At 42.8% G+C, this 17,865-nt stretch overlaps 1 protein-coding gene across 2 annotated transcripts in view; it reads left to right on the top strand.

Annotated features, from left to right (window-relative positions):
* The first annotated feature begins 590 nt into the window (after positions 1-590).
* The window catches only part of LOC125460074 (prolyl 3-hydroxylase OGFOD1), a 32,262-nt gene continuing 14,987 nt past the window's right edge, over positions 591-17,865 (top strand). The window contains exons 1-7 of one of the 2 annotated variants that reach the window (XM_048547171.2): positions 591-835; positions 3,070-3,218; positions 4,147-4,193; positions 5,010-5,110; positions 10,262-10,378; positions 12,314-12,405; positions 15,044-15,172. In XM_048547171.2, coding sequence (XP_048403128.2) covers positions 682-835; positions 3,070-3,218; positions 4,147-4,193; positions 5,010-5,110; positions 10,262-10,378; positions 12,314-12,405; positions 15,044-15,172 — 789 coding nt within the window. In that variant the 5' untranslated portion in view covers positions 591-681. Of the gene's footprint in view, positions 836-3,069; positions 3,219-4,146; positions 4,194-5,009; positions 5,111-10,261; positions 10,379-12,313; positions 12,406-15,043; positions 15,173-17,865 lie in introns of those variants that run through there. The other variant, XM_048547172.2, reaches the window with a different exon arrangement.

Genomic DNA, 17,865 nt, shown 5'->3' with positions numbered 1-17,865 from the left:
AGGAGGATTAGCCATGCTAAATTGCCCGTAGTGTTCAGGGGTGTGTGGGTTAGATGGGGGTGGGTGTGGGTTAGATGGGGGTGGGTCTGGGTGGGATGCTTCAAGGGCTGGTTGTGGACTTGTTGGGCCGAAGGGCCTGTTTCCACACTGTAGGGAATCTAATCTACAACCACGCACAGTGGCTGTGTGATGTATTATCTAAGATGCTGCGTATCACCTCAGCAGCATCTTCAATAGCAATTGGTGAAGTGGTATGTCCCTCCCTCTGATATCTCCTTCCCTGTTCTGAAGAAGGGTCACCAGCTACCAAACGTTAACTCTGATTTTTCTTAACAGATGCTGCCAGACCTGCTGAGCTTCCAGCAACTTCTGTTTTTTCCTTGATATTGGAGGTATGGCTTCAAATTGACTAAAAATATCGGCAGCAAAAGACGAACTAAAATCACAGTGACTGCAATCCCGCCTGCTACCACTGGGAATGCACTGTCTCACAACTCCACTGTCGGACTGAAATGGCGCCACTCTCTGGAGAATACAACACCGCTGCAGTCTGCAGGTGGCGCTGTTACAGGAAAGAATTGTTTCAATCGACGAGGTGAGTGTTGCCGGGAAATGTAGTCGGAGGCGAGACAGCGACTGCAGGTGATGCCCTGAGTTTGGAACATCTGGTCCGGGCTTGGAATGAGCTCCAAGAGGGTGCGGAGTGACCTGGGAAGTGGGGTCGGAGGGAAGAGACAGCTAAAGGATAGGGAGGTTGCAGAGCTGAACCCATTGCTGTTGGAAACGAAGGAGCGTGTGAGCGAGGCCTGGAGCCGGGGACTCGAGTACTCACATGGTGAGAGGAAGCGAGGGGTTTGCATAACAGCCAAGGGAGGGCAGTAGGCTGGAAAAAAGGGGAGCTCAGACTAACCGAGCCCGGCGAAACAATGCAAATGCTGTGTTAGTTCATTGGATATTCTTCTGCGTTGGCTAGAACACGATGAAGCACAATGCAGAAACACAGTCAGAAATTGCTGGAAAAAACTCAGCAGGTCTGGCAGCTTCTGTGCAGAGAAAACAGAATTAACAGTTCGGGTCCTTTGACTTTTTTTTTGTTTTCGTGTTTAAAGTATATGATGCAGTATTGATAGAGTGGTTTATTGGCGGTGTCTTGGCTTTAGCTGGCACATTCGCCGTGATTTTGTGATCGCAAATTGCGACAGTTTATTCATTGTCGTGCTTCTGATTTTAACAGGAATATCTGAAGGTCGTATGTGTGCAGTTAAATGATGAAATACACAAGTTTCTGTTCGTGATTTCATTTCCCTGCACGGCATGTTGTTGAAGTTCCCTGTTTTGAAATCAATGAGTTACTGGACTGACAAATTTTTACTGAATGTCGCTGTAAATGTCTTTGACAAGATTACACGTTGTTGATTCAGATGTAACTGGGCTTAATCTGATCTCCCACGCTGAAATTGCTGAACAGTTCAGTGTCGGTGGAAAATTAATTTTATATTGTAGATTGCCAAATTTCTTTACGTTTGAAACATTTTATGCTGAAAAAAGTTTAAAAACTTTGCACTTTACAGTTACATCCCATCTATATTTTGTGGTAATTTATTTTGCTGTCAACAAAGTTTTGATCAAAAGTGAAAATTTGATTTGATTTTGCATGCTACTTTGCTGTGGATGAAAATACTACTCTCTGATTACCATTCTCAATGATATCACTGTTGGATTTTGGATTTGGCACCAGATTCAGAGTAATGTTGAGAAGGTGGAAAGCCATGCCACATAAATTACTATTTCTTTGTGGGCAGCTTGCTGAGATTAGTAGTGAGTGTTATTGTTTCACTGATAACCATGAAATCCAACCCTGTGTTCAGTGAAAGTTAGAGCTGACTGCATTGGTTGGGGTAGAGCAGGGGGGTCCACTACTGTTCCATACAACATTTATCCCATAACCACTCCACTGAAAATGAATACATTGGCCATTTGTGTCTGTGGTATGTTTGAGAGCTTGTTGTGGGAAATGCTGTCTGTGACTACATAACAATAGTGACAATACTGTGAAAGTTTTTTAATAAAAAAGAAACAAAGTTTTGAATGGCAACAATTCAAGATATAATTGGTGAATACTCAAATGTGTGGGTTAATGAAGGCCAATCAGGTTGGAGTGGTCAAAAGAATGTCATATTTTACAAATTTAACAGGATTTTAGTTTGCAGAGATAGCAGGATGGAGAAAGGAATATGTTATGATCCGTGTCTGGATTTTTCAAAAGGCATTTGATAAGTTGTCTTACAAAATGGCTTACCAGAAAACATCAAGTATTTCATGAGGAAATGTAATTGAGCTTCAAAATCTAGCAACATGGGCAAAAAGTTTAGTGGGTAGACAGAAAGACAGAAGTTAGAGAATATAGATATTACCTATCAATATGTACTTTTGCAGGTTAGTGGTTTCTTCATGCCCCAAGGAAACAAAGTTTTAGGCATACAATTCAGGGATGGATTTGTGTTCATTTATGGTTGATTTCTGTATTGATAGTAGAATTGCTGAGAAGCAAGCTCTGCTATAATCTTGTCACAAAGATTCCAGTATGGATCTGGCATCTGGTTTTCAACTGCCTTTGGAGAGAAGTGGTATGAAATTTTCAGAGGTTGCAGCCTCATCAGGGGCTGGGTTAAATAATTTGGTGCAACCCTTCTGTCAAAGCTATGACATAAAGTGCACAGGAAGCCTATTGGACTTCTTGAGCATATTTTATATTTCATGTAAAGGCAAAGGGAGTGTAAATGAACTAACTGCCACAATTTGTGCATTCAAACACTAATGGTCAGAAAGAGAACTCAGCATATCTAGCCTGGAAAATTCCCGTCAAACCAGGCAGTATAAATGAGAGAATACCAGTGTAATGGTGTACAAATATTTCTTCTTCAAAGTCTTTAAAGGTCTGGAAATTTAATTTATATTTTATTTTTGCGGATGCCTAATGCTAATGATATACTACTTTTCTATAATTTATTGTAGCAAAACTGCTCCTTGCCAAGGTACTAACTGCAATCTTTGTTCCTCGCTTCACAGAGAAAGGTCTCGTAGTAGGCACACAGCCATTTGCACATTGTGTGATATCAAATTTTATCCAGAGTCAAAGATTCCTGGAGGGTCTTCACAAAGAGCTTCTACAGCTGAACTTCTATGAAAAATCAAACGATCTCTATAAATTCAAGCAGGTAAGAAGGAGATTGTGTGAAGCAAATGTTTGGGAGGAGAGAGATCGCAAATGGGCAGGAAATTTTGATAATTTGCACAACAATCAGACTGGGCCATGGAGTTAATGGTTTCATTATTTGCTGACTGTATTGAGTGAAAGGACCACATGATTCTATGATTATTTAGAAATAATGAAAGCTCAGAGATTTTCTGTATGGCAGAAGGATCAGATACTGTGGTATAATGAAGGACTCAAGTGGAGTTGGCACATTGAAGTAATAAAGTGAGATGAAGGAGAGAATTGATTAATTTGCATTCATGTAATGTCTTTTCACAATCACTGAAGACCTTAAAGCCTTTTATAGCCACTAAAACTGTTGAAGCGCAGTCACTGTTGTAATATCGGGAGGTTTTTGTGCAGCAATATTCTTGCGGTGATGTAGATGAGGTTATCACAGTAGAGTGCAAACCCTGGCATAGCATTAGTTATGGTGATTTTTGTTCAGTAGACATGCAGGAATAGCATAGAATGAAGTGATTGGATGTTAAAACAGCCTTTCCATAATGATGTACAACAAACAAATTACCTGTTAATCTATACATCTACAGCAACAGTGGACATATATAATCTAGGGCAGATCGTAGATTGTGGGATTTTTTAATATTTGCATATGTGTCAGTATATTTCGCAGAAACTGGGCAGAAAAATCCACAATGAATCTCCAAATCGTGATGTCTGAAATGGCTATCTGTAAACATTGGTGAGGTGTGATTCTGAGCATAAATTTTCCTTCGGTGTTGACAGAGTGAGATTGTACATGTGAACATTCATAACTAATTGCGTTCCAGATATAGATAATAAGGAGAGGTACAAGATACAAATTTTCAGCCTGAAAAAATATGTTGAGGTTTTAGACATAAATATAAAATGTTCCATTCCTCTGACAGTCTGATGACCTTCGGAAGAAGAAAGAATATCACCTTGCAGCATTAAGGTGAGTCACTTTTCCAAGCTTGCTCAGGGCACAGTTTGAACCAGGTTTTTGGACTGAAATGCAGTGTGTTTTCAAACAAGTTTTCCTTGTTGCAGCATAGATTTTAAGTTGAAGGGTCATGGGTATGCTTTGTATATGTTGTGGGAGCTAGTGTGGAAGTGAAGTTGACGCCACTGAAAATGGGCTGCCGCTGCACAATTGGCTGAAATGTCATATGAAATAACCGAGTTGGAAGAGGTAATGGCAGAAAGTAAACTATTTTTGATAAAATTTTAAGAATCAAATTGGTTTCAGCCATGTTAATGTACAGAAACCTAGTTATTGTTGCTTTTATTTGGTTTTGATTTTTGCAAGCAGCTGTTTCTTCAGTGCAAACTCTTTCAATCACTTGCAAATATGTTTTCTGCCTTTTTCCAAAAATGTTTTCTCCTTTAGCCTTATGCACCAGGCGCTTACTGTGGCTCAGATTGAATAATATAATCCTTAATTTTCATATTTATTTATATTAACCTTACACTCCATGCTGTTAGTAAGTGTTCCAGCCACAGTCACTACTTTGATCTCCACAAAATGCTTTCTCTCAGACCCTCGATTAACTTGGCTTTTTGAGGCATTCACTGGTCCTTTCAATGCCTGATTACATTATGCTTCCTCCAACAATGTCAGTGAGAAAACTGTCCATAATGTGTAATTATAAAGAGAAATTCCTTTGGACTTACTCCAGAAATATTTTGAATGACTACAGAGTTTGTATCTCATTGCCATTGCTTTACACAATACAAGAACTTCAAAATGTGTCTATTTTTCTCTTTGTAGGAAGGTTCTGTTTGAAGATTTTCGGACATGGTTATCAGATGTTATTGGTATAAAACTAGAAAGCACAGTCGATTTGTCCTGTGCTAAATATGAATACACAGGTATACAAAATTCAGTAAATAGTGTTTTACACTGAGTGTATTTGATATATATTATTTTACTGGGTGTTTTCATTTCTATGACATGGAGACAGATAGCCAAACCAAATCTGCCTTTCCATCTCTCCATTTATAACAGTGTCAAATTGAAACCTTCAAAGATCCTCAAAATTGAGCCCAGTAGTTCCTCGAGTTTTAGAGTCACAGAATTGTGCAGCACAGAAATGGACCCTTCAACCAACTCATCGATGCAGACCAGATATCCCAAACTGCTCCATTTAGCAGCATTTGGCCCATATCTTCTTTTCATGTGTCCACCCAGCCTTTTAAATGTTGTTATTGTACCAGTCTCCACCATTTCCTCTGACACCTCATTCTAAACACGCACCACCCTCTGCTTGAAAAAGTTCCTAGAGGTCCCTTTTAAACCTTCCCCTCTCAGCCTAAACCTTTGCCCCCTCGTTTTGGACTCCCCTACCCTGGGAAAGAGACAATGGTTATTCATCTGATCAATGCTCATCATGATTTTATAATTTCGAGGAACCAATCCCATGTTAACAAATGATCAATTTCAGACACGGACGTACCTTCAACAAAAGGCTTCACAATTTATTAACAACATAGTGACTTTAGTCGAGCAAAATTAAGCAATAGAGTAATCTAATTTGTCTATTCTATGAGCCAAAGATCATTTGTTTCCAGCCCCATTCATTGCAAAGTGGCAAACACTGTTATGGGACAAATAAAACCAAATCAGACAACTGGCCAGATTATATAAATGGTTACGATAATGGTTCCATAAGCATATATGATATTTTCTTGTTTGATTTTCTGAAGATACTGATCAGGTTCAGTTTTTCAGTTCACTCAGGTAAAGTTGGTAATACTTTAAACTTAGAAGCTCAGAGGACAGAAAACTATGAACTGTCCATAGGAGATTAGGCAGTGAGCTTTTAAATCTTGGTGCTGTATTATCAACAGCCAGATTCCTTTTCACAGAAAAACCAAAAGTCCAGAATGCAATTCAGAGTCTGATCACTCCCTGCCTGACTGACTTTTCCATCCGGTCCCAGATTCAATACCTGCCTTCTGCTTGAAGATAAGGTCTTTTCCTGATTGCAGGAACCAATTGCCAGGTACTGATCTTGTTAATAGCAAATTTCTGCTCCCTCTTTAAATATAATGCTGTTCCCCGGTGACAATGTATCTGCAGAACCTTTTCCTCAGGAACAACATTGCAGTTAACTTCCAGGCATGGCCTCATGAATAAACAAAATCTTGTTTGGTCTGTTTTCCTTTTAACCCAAGCTGTAATTCCACAGTCGAAAGTCATCTTATAGTTTCCAGCTCCAAACCAAAACTTCTAAAAGAATAAAAATAAGGTAATGAAAACTCGGTGAGAGTTCTAACAGTGTGTATGCTTGCATTGTTGTGCATGCGATGTCACAAAGGCATTGTTTTATTGCACTGTGCCATTACAGATGTGACATTTCATTTATACTGTAGTAGGAACAGGGAACATGACATAAGTGGTGTGAGGTTGGAGATATGTGCAATTTCTCTGCGCGTCTGCTCTACATTAGAATTTTTGGAAGGCTCTTTGCTTCTTCCTTCAAAGGAGGCCTCAACAGTTTCCACCCTACAACAACTACCAACATCCTTCACCTGGCTGAAGTCATTGTCACTTTGAACAATTTCTCCTTTAACTTGTCTCACTTCTCCAAGTCAAAGGTGTGGCTGTTGATCCCTGCATGGTCACAGTTATGTCTATACCTTTGGCATATGTGGAACATTCCTTGCTCCAGTTCCCCCTCTCAAGTCAGTGGTGCTTCCTTCTGGCATCTGGAATTGGACAAGTTAATCAAATTTTCTTACAATTTCCATCCTTTTCTGTTCTTTGTAACTCTTTCCCTCCCATCCTTGATTTCTCTAATTCCATTTCTCAGGATAGGCTGGTCACCAATATTCAGCATGAACTGCCTGATTCCCACAGTTAATGACTACATTTCCCTCTCACATTGCTTTCTCTAAGGACCGCATTCCATTCACTCAGTTTCTCCATCTCTTTTGGATCTGTACTGCTGATACCACATTCTACAGGGATGTGCCTGATGTATCCTCCTTTTTCTTTAACTAAGGATTTCCTGTCACTTTGGTTGTTGGGATCCTTCAGCCACACCTGACCCATTTCCTACAGTTTTTACCTTATCCCTTGCACTCCCTCCTTGAACAATGCTAACAATTCCCTTTGTCCTCACGTTCCACCCTGCTAGCTTTTACATTCAAATGATCATTCTTCTCCAGTAGGATGCTGTTAGTAAACACATCTTGCCCTCTCCTTCCTTGTCAAGTTAGGGGCAGATAGGTCAGTCCAGGGAGGACGGACAGGTCGGGGGACGGGATGAGGTTAGTGGGTAGGGGATGGGGTGAGGCTTGAGGTGGGAGGAATGGTTAGGGAGGCGGGGACTAGCTGGGCTGGTTTTGGCTTGTGGTCGGGGGAGGGGAGATTTTGAAGCTTGTGAAGCTCACATTGATAGCCTTGGGCTGCAGACTTCCCAAGCGAAATATGAAATGCTGTTCCTGCATCTTTTGGGTGGCATCATTGTGGCAATGCAGGAGGTCCAGGATGGATGTGTCATCTGAGGAGTGGGGGGGGATTGAAATGGTTCGTGACTGGGAGGTGTAGTTGTTTGCTGCGAACAGAGTGTAGGTGTTCCACAAAGCGGTCCCCAAGCCTCCATTTGGTTTCCCCGATGTAGAGAAGCCCACAACGGGAACGGCGGATGCAGTATATAACATTGACAGATGTGCAGGTGAACATCTGTTTGATGTGAAAAGTCTTCCTGGGATCGGGGTGAGGGAGGAGGTATAGGGGCAGGTGTAGCACTTGTTTCGGTTGCAGGGAAAAGTGCCAGGGATGGTGGGGCTGGAAGGGAGTGTGGAGTGGACAAGGGAGTCACAGAGAGAGTGGTCCCTCCGGAAAGTACATAAGGGTGGGGAGAGAAAAGTGCCTTTGGTGGTGGGGTCGGATTGCAGATAGCAGAAATGTCGGAGGATGATGCGTTGGATTTGGAGGTTAGTCGGGTGGTACGTGAGGACGAGGGGGATTCTGTTTTGGTTAATATTGCGAATAGGGGTGTTTGGGATGAGTCGCGGGAAATGCGGGAGATGTGGTTGAGGGCGTTTTTGATCACTGTGGAGGGGAAGTTGCGGCTTTGAGAAAAAGAGGACATCTGGGATGTTTGGGAGTGGAATGTCTCATCTTGGGAGCAGATGTGGCGGAGGTGAAGGAATTGGGAATAGGCGATGGCATTTTTACAGGAAGTTGGGTGACAGGAGGAACATTCCAGGTAGTTGTGGGAGTTGGTAGGTTTAAAATGGATATCAGTTTCCAGGTGAATGCCAGAGATGGAGACAGAGGTGTCCAGGAAGGAGAGAGAAGTGTCAGAGATGGTCCAGGTAAACTTAAGGTTGGAGTGTAAGGTGTTAGTGAAGTGGCTGAACTGTTTGAGCTCCTCATGGGAGCTCAAGGTGGCGCTGAAACGGTCTCAATGTAAAGGAGGAAGAGACGGGGGATATAGGATGATAGTGGATGATGGGGGATAGTGTAGCTTTGGAAGAGGGATTGTTCCACGTAGCCTACAAAAAGGCAGGCATAGCTTGGGCCCATACAGGTACCCATGGCCACCCCCTTTGTCTGTAGGAAGTGGGAAGAAATAAAGGAGAAGTTGTTGAGGGTGAGGACGAATTCGGCTAAGCGGATGAGGGTGTCAGTGGAGGGGGACTAGTCGGGTCTGTGGGACTGGAAGAAGCTGAGTTTTTAGGCCATCTGCATGAGGAATGCAGGTATATCGGGACTGGATGTCCAGAGTGAAAATGAGGTGTTGGGGACCAGGGAATTGGAAGTTCTGGAGGAGTTGGAGAGCGTGGTTGGTGTCACGAACGTAGGTAGGGAGTTCCTGGACCAAGGGGGAGAAAATGGAATCCAGATCGGTGGCGATGAGTTTGGTGGGGCAGGAGCAGGCGGAGACAATGGGTCGACCAAATCCGCAAACCTGACTGCCCTGCCAGTGTTATATACTGCTGTTCCCGTTGTGGCCTCCTGTACATCGGGGAAACCAAATGGAGTCTTGGGGACCACTTTGCGGAACACCTATGCTCTGCTCGCAACAAACAACAACACAGTCGCAAACCATTTCAATTCCACCCCTACTCCTCAGATGATATGTTCATCCTGGCCTCCTGCAGTGCCACAATGATGCCACCTGAAAGATGCAGCAACGGCATCTCATGTTTTGCTTGGGAACTCTGCAGCCCAACGGTATCAATGTGTGCTTCACAAGCTTCAAAATCTCCCCTCCCCCGAACACAAGCCAAAACCAGCCCAGCTAGTCCCCGCCTCCCTAACCATTCTTCCCACCTCCAGCCTCACCCCATCCCCTACCCACTAACCTCATCTCGTCCCCCCGACCTGTCCGTCCTCCCTGTACTGACCTACCCCCCCAACTCCCCACCTACATTCGCCTTCACTGGCTCTAACCCCGCCTCTTTGACCTGTCTGTCTCCTCTCACACTATCATCTCCTTTATCCATCTTCTATCCGCCTCCTCTCCCTATTTACTTCAGAATCCCCTTCCCCTCCCCCATTTCTGAAAAAGGGTCCCAACCCGAAACGTCAAGCTTTCCTGCTCCTCTGCTGCTTGGCCTGCTGTGTTCACACAGCTTCACACCGTGTTATCTCAGATTCTCCAGCATCGGCAGTTTCTACTATCTCCATAGGCTGAACTGATGTTGTTTTTTGTTGAAATTTCCACAGGAAAGCTCAGATTTCATGCTAAGGCTTATGCATCTGCCAGCTTTGGATGCTGACCTATGTTTTGCATAAATGTTCTTTCTCACATGAAACAGGATGCGAGATGAAAGTTAAGTCACCATAGCCCTCTGATCATTGACTGCTGTCTCAAAGGGAGATAACTAGTGGTGATTTAACCTGAGGGTTGTTATGCTTCAGGTGACAGGAAAGTTGAGAAGGAGGGTTATTTGTGGTAACCTTAATTGGTGTGGAAATTTGAACCCACGCTGATTGTGTCACTCTGGTAAAACTGAAAAGTAAACACTTAAGCTGTGCTGAAATTTAAACCGATGCTGTTGCAGATGTGTTGCTCTGTCACGATGATGAATTAGAAGGGCGGAGGATAGCATTCATCCTATATCTTGTTCCTGAATGGGGAACAAGGGATGGTGGAATCTTGGACCTCTATGGTGCCGATGGTGAGTAGGATTAACTGAATATAATTGCATGTTCCACTTTAACCCTGACCCATCAATGCCTCCATCCCAGAAATGTTTATCTGACTGCCATCAGAACTCTGGCTTTCAGTTTTACGTTTGACTTAAAGGCGGTTGTTGAGATTGGTAAGTTTGTGGATATCCTGGGGCTGAATGCTCGGGGTAACCATTCTGTTACCACAATGCACCTGTGAAAATGCAAGGAATGTGAATTGATACTTATGGTAGCATTTGGGGTTTTCATGGACAGTGAGGTTACATTAGGATAAATGTATCTCATGGGACTTGGGTGAGCTTCTAATGGAATTAAAAATTGGAGGCTCAGATATTCTCATGACCAGAGAGTTGCTGGAAGCAAAGTGGATTGAGATGCGCATTAGGATCTTAGAGAATTCCAGTCGCAGAAGAATCCATGCGAATTATCTAGCAGACTGAAGACTCTGATTGGCAATTTCCCTACATCTGGAAATCCCTGAAAGAGTATTGACATCGGAGAGTTAGGGGATTCAAAATTAGTTATAATAATTACCTATGAAATTTAGAGGATGAAAGACCAACTCTAACTCCTGGGTAAGTACTAAATTGATTGCCTGATTCAATACTCAACAACCTCTGTCCACCACCCCAATCCCTGTCAACATCACTTCCTTACACCATTCTGGCAAGCACCTCTGGCCTGAAAGCCCAGAATCTCACCCTCAATTGGCTTGAAGCCCCAGACCTGACATACTGTGTTACCAGCCTGACTCTCCCTCAACCTCCTGGCTGGGCTGCACCTCTAGGACCTGATCTGAAGCTCTTGGACCCGACACCCACTCCTGACTGATACCCCAGACCCAATAGCCCTTCCCTATGGTGGTCAGAACCCTTCAGGACCTGACACCCAGCATCTGCCTCTGATGACTGCTAGGATCTGACCCTCCTTCCCTGCCTTCAGATGTCACTCTGTGCTCCCCTGCTACTGGACCAAACACTTGCTCACTCTCTGATCTAACCCATCCTCCTGCCACTGGACCTCACTATTCTTTTTTCTACCATCTCCCCCCCCCCCCCCACCCCTTGTTTCTGACACCACAACCACTAACACCAACCTAACCTAAGCATTCCATTGTCTGCATGGTATCCTACCATGAGCCGACTGCCCCTTTAACCCCACGTTTGCTTTACATTCTCTGTCTTTAACGGCAGTTGTCTCAGTGGCTGGACAGAATACTATGCACTAATTATTGCAAGTGGGACATGGCTTTTATAAAGTTTTACTTTGTTCATTGAGTCATGGATTTCTGATTAGACTGGAGGTCCTGTCCAGGAATTTCCAGCTTGGAAACCATCTAAACATATCTTAATGAGGTCAAATCCAACCAGGAGTAGAAGTAAATTTTCTGACCATGTGGAGAATACCTGGGCCAGTATGACTTTTATGATAGAAAGAATTAGATTTAGACAATGCAAAATGTTTGCATTACATAAACAGGGGAATCACATGCAATGTGCCCAGAATGCCACTGTCTGTGCACAAGAGATTCTGTCAGAAACTTTTTTTGTCTGTAGTTCTGGCCTTCTGCCACTAACTGAGGGGCGATTTATGATTGAAAAACTAGAATAGAATTCTGTCAAATCGCCTGAAATCCAACTAAAATCTCAATTCTACATTAAGGTTGAACATTTCCAGCACCTATTGCAGATATAGATGATGCATAGATCGATTTGTCTTTATTTCTCTTGCAGTGTCAAATTCAAGGTTAGTGCAGAATTGGTGGTGGTGGAGGGCAGAAATTTTTGTCTCATGACTCTATTGTGAGATGGACATAAAATTGCTTTACATTTTATAAATAGCATCGAAATAAATTTACCCTGTGTTTATGAGTCTGAGTATTAGCCTTATGATCAAGCAACTGAATTAATTGTCTTTTACAGATCATTATCAGCCTCAACAGATTGTCAAATCTCTAACTCCTTCATGGAACACATTAGTTTTCTTTGAGGTTTCCCCTCTATCTCACCATCAGGTATGGGTCTAACAATATTTATGATAATCTGTGTGATGACAATTTGTGGTCATGTTGTCCATCATAATATGGAGACTATTTGTTTCTTGTGTACAGTTACATTGAAGGATGTTTCTACAAAGTGTTTTCATTTTGGAATACTTCTTGAGTGCCTGTAATGTTATGAAAGTGGGTTTCCCAATGTGAATTCCTTTAAGTGAGAAGAATGGGGATAAAGGAATGTCAGGGAGTTAATGGAGCAGTCGGCAGAAGCACATTCTTTGCATGCAGTGATTGTGTTGGACTGACTACATGCATTCTGGGTCCATAGACATCTAGAATAAAGTTATACCAAATGTTGCACCAGTTAAGTGTGTCAGCGGTTAATTGTCCCCTTGAATGTTTTTACCCATTCAAGACATGTTGCAGTTCTCATCTGGGGAAACGTGCCCTGAAGTAGAAAGCATGCTTTCCCTTCTCACTTCACCTGATGAAGGAGCACTTCAAGATCTTGTGATTTCAGATAAACCTGTTGGACTATAACCTGGTGTTGTGTGACTTCTCACTGTTGGCTCCTTTTTGTCCCACTTCTACTTGACCACCCATTAATCAAGGTTAGATATCCAAAATCCAGCTCAGTGGAACTCTGTGACTCTGTAAATGGAAAATGTAAATTAAAATTTGGTTGGATCTATGCCCTTATGGATAGAACTAGATAAACATTGCAGCACCGAAAGATCTATTCAGCCCATAGTTTACATATCAGCAAAATAAACTAGTCATCCAATCTAATCCCTCTTTCCAGCACATGGTCCATAGTCTTGCAGGTTACAGTGCTTCTTGTGCAGATTGACGTTCCTTGTAAATGAACTGAGGTTTTCAGCTTCAACTACTGGAACTGGGCAGCAAATTCCAGACACCTATAATCAAGTTATCACTTATTTCCTAATGTACACTTTTATCCTTCTAACAATCACTTTAGGACTGTGTTAGCTGGTAATTTCCCTCTCTGCTCAGGGATTCGCGCCTTTCTTGTCCACGTTAACAGAACCCCTCAATATTTTATTTATCCCATTTATGCCAGCCTTCAGCTTTCTCCGTTTTTAGGGAAATAATGCTTGTCAATCCAAACTTTTCTCATAAATGTAAACTCTGACAGCATTTTCGTTAATTTCCTCTGTGCTGTCAACAGAGCAAATATGTTCTTCCTGTAAGAGCTGTCCACAAATCTCCAGATGTGGCCTGATCAGTGTCTTAAATAGTACCAGCATTACATCCCTGCTTTTGTATTCAGTACCTTGTGCAATAAAGGAAAGCCTTCCTTATGCTTTCTTTACCACCTTGTCTATCTGCCCTGCCACGTTTGGGGCTCAGTTGACATGCATTCCAACATCTTACACTTCCTGTTCCCCTCGCAACACCTTCCCATTCATTTACTTGCTGTGTTTGCCTTCGCAAAATGCATGCACTCATAGTCCTGTGGAATGAATTCTATTTTCCACATTTCCCGCCACTTGACCAAACTCTTGATATCACTGTTTAGTTGACAATTGTCCTCTTCACTACCAGCAGCTATTATGTTGTCTGCATTTTCCCATCATGTCTCCCTTCTTTGTATCTGTCATTAACGTATGTCACAAACAGTGACGCTGAAGCCTATGGAACACAATTGGAAATTGTTTTACATTCCCAATACATCTGCTAATCGTTGTTTTCTACCACTGTGTTAATTTTGGATCCAAATCACCACATTCCTCTGTTTCTGATGGAATTGAATTTTTCTGACCTATGTGCTATTTAGGACTGTCAAATACCATGCTCAGATTCACTCACTGCACTATCCTCATCCAACCTCCTTGTTACGTCTTCAAAAAATTCAATTAAGTTAGTAAGAAGCAATTTTCTGTTAACAAAATCATGCTGACTATTACTGATTAATATGTGCCTTTCCAAGTTACAGTTAGTGCTATCTCACAATGTGCATTATAATAATTTGCCTGTCACTAAGGTCAGATTACCTGATCAATAATTATTTGTTCTCAATGAAGAATAATAGAGCGACGTTCACAGACCTCTAATCCTCTGATATCTTGCCTGTATGTAATGAAGTTTAGTAAATGATCTTCCAAGCATCTGGTAATTCCTCCCTGTTCCCTTTAACACCAGGAGTTCCTTTTAATCCTGGTAATTTGTCTACTTATCTTGAATTTCTGCATCCTTTCTCTCCTTAATGAAGACAGGGACAAAATACTCATGAAGAACGATGCCCACATCTTCTTCATTGACACAAAAGTTATCATATGCATTTCTGATGAGCCCAAGTCTTTCCTTTGCTGTCCTTTCTCTAAATGTGCCAATAAACTATCTTTAGATTTTCTGTGATGACAACTTTGTTGGGTTTGAATAGCAATATATACTGCCACTTGACACTATAAGTGTGATTTGTAGCTTTTGTATTGGTTTGGTTACTGTGTCTAATAGCAAGGTATTTTAGATATTGCCACTGTTTTATTTCTTGTGTGGGAGGGTTTGCAATTGGCAAGAACATTCATTGTTGTCGTGACAATTAGGCATCATACATTGTTTTCTTAGTGCAGTGCTTAGAATATTTGGCCAAGTTTTATAATTTGATAATGTGCTGCAAATTTTACCTAATCAGGTATCTGAAGTTCTGTCGGAGCAGAAGTGTCGCCTCTCTGTTAGTGGCTGGTTCCATGGCCCATCGTTGGAGAGGCCAGCTCGTTACATTGAACCTCTTTCTAATCGATATCCACATGTTGCAAGTGATGTAAGTGCAGATTTGCCTATCCTGGTCACAACCAGCATACTTAAGTTTCAGTCTGATTAAAATAACATGCTTTTGGGGAATAGGAGCTGAATGCTGCTGTGAAATATATTGTTATTTCAAATCCAAGACGAGGGGATTTCAATTCCATACAAGGCAGATGAGATGAGATGAGATGCAAAATCCCTGTAGCATTGTGTCTAAAATTCCCATTTAGCCGTCATCCACATCCTTTGGTGGAGAGACTTGTATAATTCTGCTATCCCTTGTATGAAAAACTATTTCCTAATTTTCCTCCTAAATAGATTTGCTTTAATTTTAAGATTATGACTCCATTCTTGACTTCCTTCACAAGAGGAAATAGTTTTTCTTTACAAATCCATTTCACCTTTTCAGGCGTCTCAATCAGATCACCTTTCAGTCTTCTATGCTTCAGGGAATCCACATCATCTTTATGCAACTGTCCTCAAAATATAATCCGATAAAGCCAGTGATCTCCTGGTAAATTGTAATACATGCATTTGGTTCTGATATAATGTGGGTTTCCTCAGCGTGAATTGGTTTTAATGCGATTGAAGAATTTAGACCTCTATTTGTAGAAAGCAAACTTTTCTTACCTGTATTGGCTGTAACGCAATTGCGGCCCCATTATTTTAAATGGCATGGCTGTTGCATGATTTTCTTATAACGTGAGGTTGCTCAAGAATGGAACTATCGCATTATATCAGAACCAACTGTATTCCAATTTTTGAGCTTTGCCTCAGTACAGCTTGTTGGATCTTGCATTTTAATTTAGAATTTGAAGATTCATTGAAGAACCTCCGCCTCAGTGCTTTCCAAGGAGGGACCTGTGACCCCATAATGGCCTGGTATAGTGAAAAGCTGTGAGGAAACTGGAAATCTATGCATCTTATCAAACTGTTTTCATGTTCTGAATTATTCAAGCTTGAGGCCTGGCTCCTGCAGTAGTAAAAATGCGAGATGTACACACCTACTAATGGTGCAAATTCTCTTTGTAGCCCTCTTTGTTAACCAACAACATGGGATCTGTATGCTAGTGATCATTGCTTATTTGAGTTCCTTTAATTGTTGCATACTTAACATTATCTCACTTGGGCCTCAGGCATCATGAGTAGGAACCAGTTCCTGGTTACAACCTAAGATAACAAAGTGTGGAGCTGGATCAACACAGCAGGCTAAGTAGCATCTCAGGAGCACAAACGCTGACGTTTCGGGCCTAGACCCTTCTTCAGAGAGGGAGCTGGGGAGAGGGAACTCGAATAAATAGGGAGAGAGGGGGAGGCGGACCGAAGATGGAGAGAAAAGAAGATAGGTAGAGAGGAGAGTATAGGTGAGGAGGTAGGGAGGGGATAGGTCAGTCCAGGGAAGACGGACAGGTCAAGGAGGCAGGATGAGGTGGTAGGTAGGAAATGGAGGTGCGGCTTGAGGTGGGAGGAAGGGATAGGTGAGAGGAAGAACAGGTTAGGGAAGCGGAGACAGGCTGGGCTGGTTTTGGGATGCAGTTGGGGTGGGGACGAGCTGGGCTGGTTTTGGGATACAGTGGGGGGTGGTGAAGAACTGGGCTGGTTTGGGGATGCAGTGGGGGAAGGGGTGATTTTGAAGCTTGTGAAGTCCACATTGATACCATTGGGCTGCAGGGTTCCCAAGCAGAATATGAGTTGCTGCTCTGGCAACCTTCGGGTGGCATCATTGTGGCACTGCAGGAGGCCCATAATGGACATGTCGTCTGGGGAATGGGAGGGGGGAGTTAAAATGGTTTGCGACTGGGAGGTGCAGTAGTTTGTTGCGAACTGAGCGGAGGTGTTCTGCAAAGCGGTCCCCAAGCCTCCGCTTGGTTTCCCCAATGTAGAGGAAGCCACACCGGGTACAGTGGATACAATATACCACATTGGCAGATGTGCAGGTGAACATCTGCTTGATATGGAAAGTCATCTTGGGGCCTGGGATGGGGCTGAGGGAGTAGGTGTGGGGGCAAGTGTAGCATTTCCTGCGGTTGCAGGGGAAGGTGCCGGGAGTGGTGGGGTTGGAGGGGAGTGTGGAGCAGACAAGGGAGTCGTGGAGAGAGTGGTCTCTCCGGAAGGCAGACAAAGGTGGGGATGGAAAAATCTGTCTAAGCCTATCTCCGCTTCCCTAACCTGTTCTTCCTCTCACCCATCCCTTCCTCCCACCTCAAGCCGCACCTCCATTTCCTACCTACCACCTCATCCTGCCTCCTTGACCTGTCCGTCTTCCCTGGACTGACCTGTCCCCTCCCTACCTCTGAACTCACCTATAATCTCCTCTCTACCTATCTTCTTTTCTCTCCATCTTCAGTCCGCCTCCCCCTCTCTCCCTATTTATTCGAGTTCCCTCTCCCCATCCCCCTCTCTGAAGAAGGGCCTATGCCCGAAACATCAGCGTTTGTGCTCCTAAGATGCTGCTTGGCCTGCTGTGTTTATCTAGCTTCACACTTTGTTATCTTGGATTCTCCGGCACCTGCAGTTCCCATTATCACTGGTTACAACCTAGTGCAATGCCAGACTTCAATTACGAGAAATCTTTGAAACATTTATCAATAACAAGAAATGATCTCATTATTCAATAATTAAAACACTTGCACTGTGATCTCGTATGAGTGTCTTATTAATTTGTGAAAAGCTCTGGAACATCTCACAAGTAGGCTGTTATGGTGCAGA

The sequence above is a fragment of the Stegostoma tigrinum genome, chromosome 16 (genome assembly GCF_030684315.1).
Source record: "Stegostoma tigrinum isolate sSteTig4 chromosome 16, sSteTig4.hap1, whole genome shotgun sequence".
In the NCBI taxonomy this organism is placed as follows: domain Eukaryota; kingdom Metazoa; phylum Chordata; class Chondrichthyes; order Orectolobiformes; family Stegostomatidae; genus Stegostoma; species Stegostoma tigrinum.
Note: the sequence above shows the minus strand (reverse complement) of the source record. Positions and strands in the feature narration are given on the sequence as shown.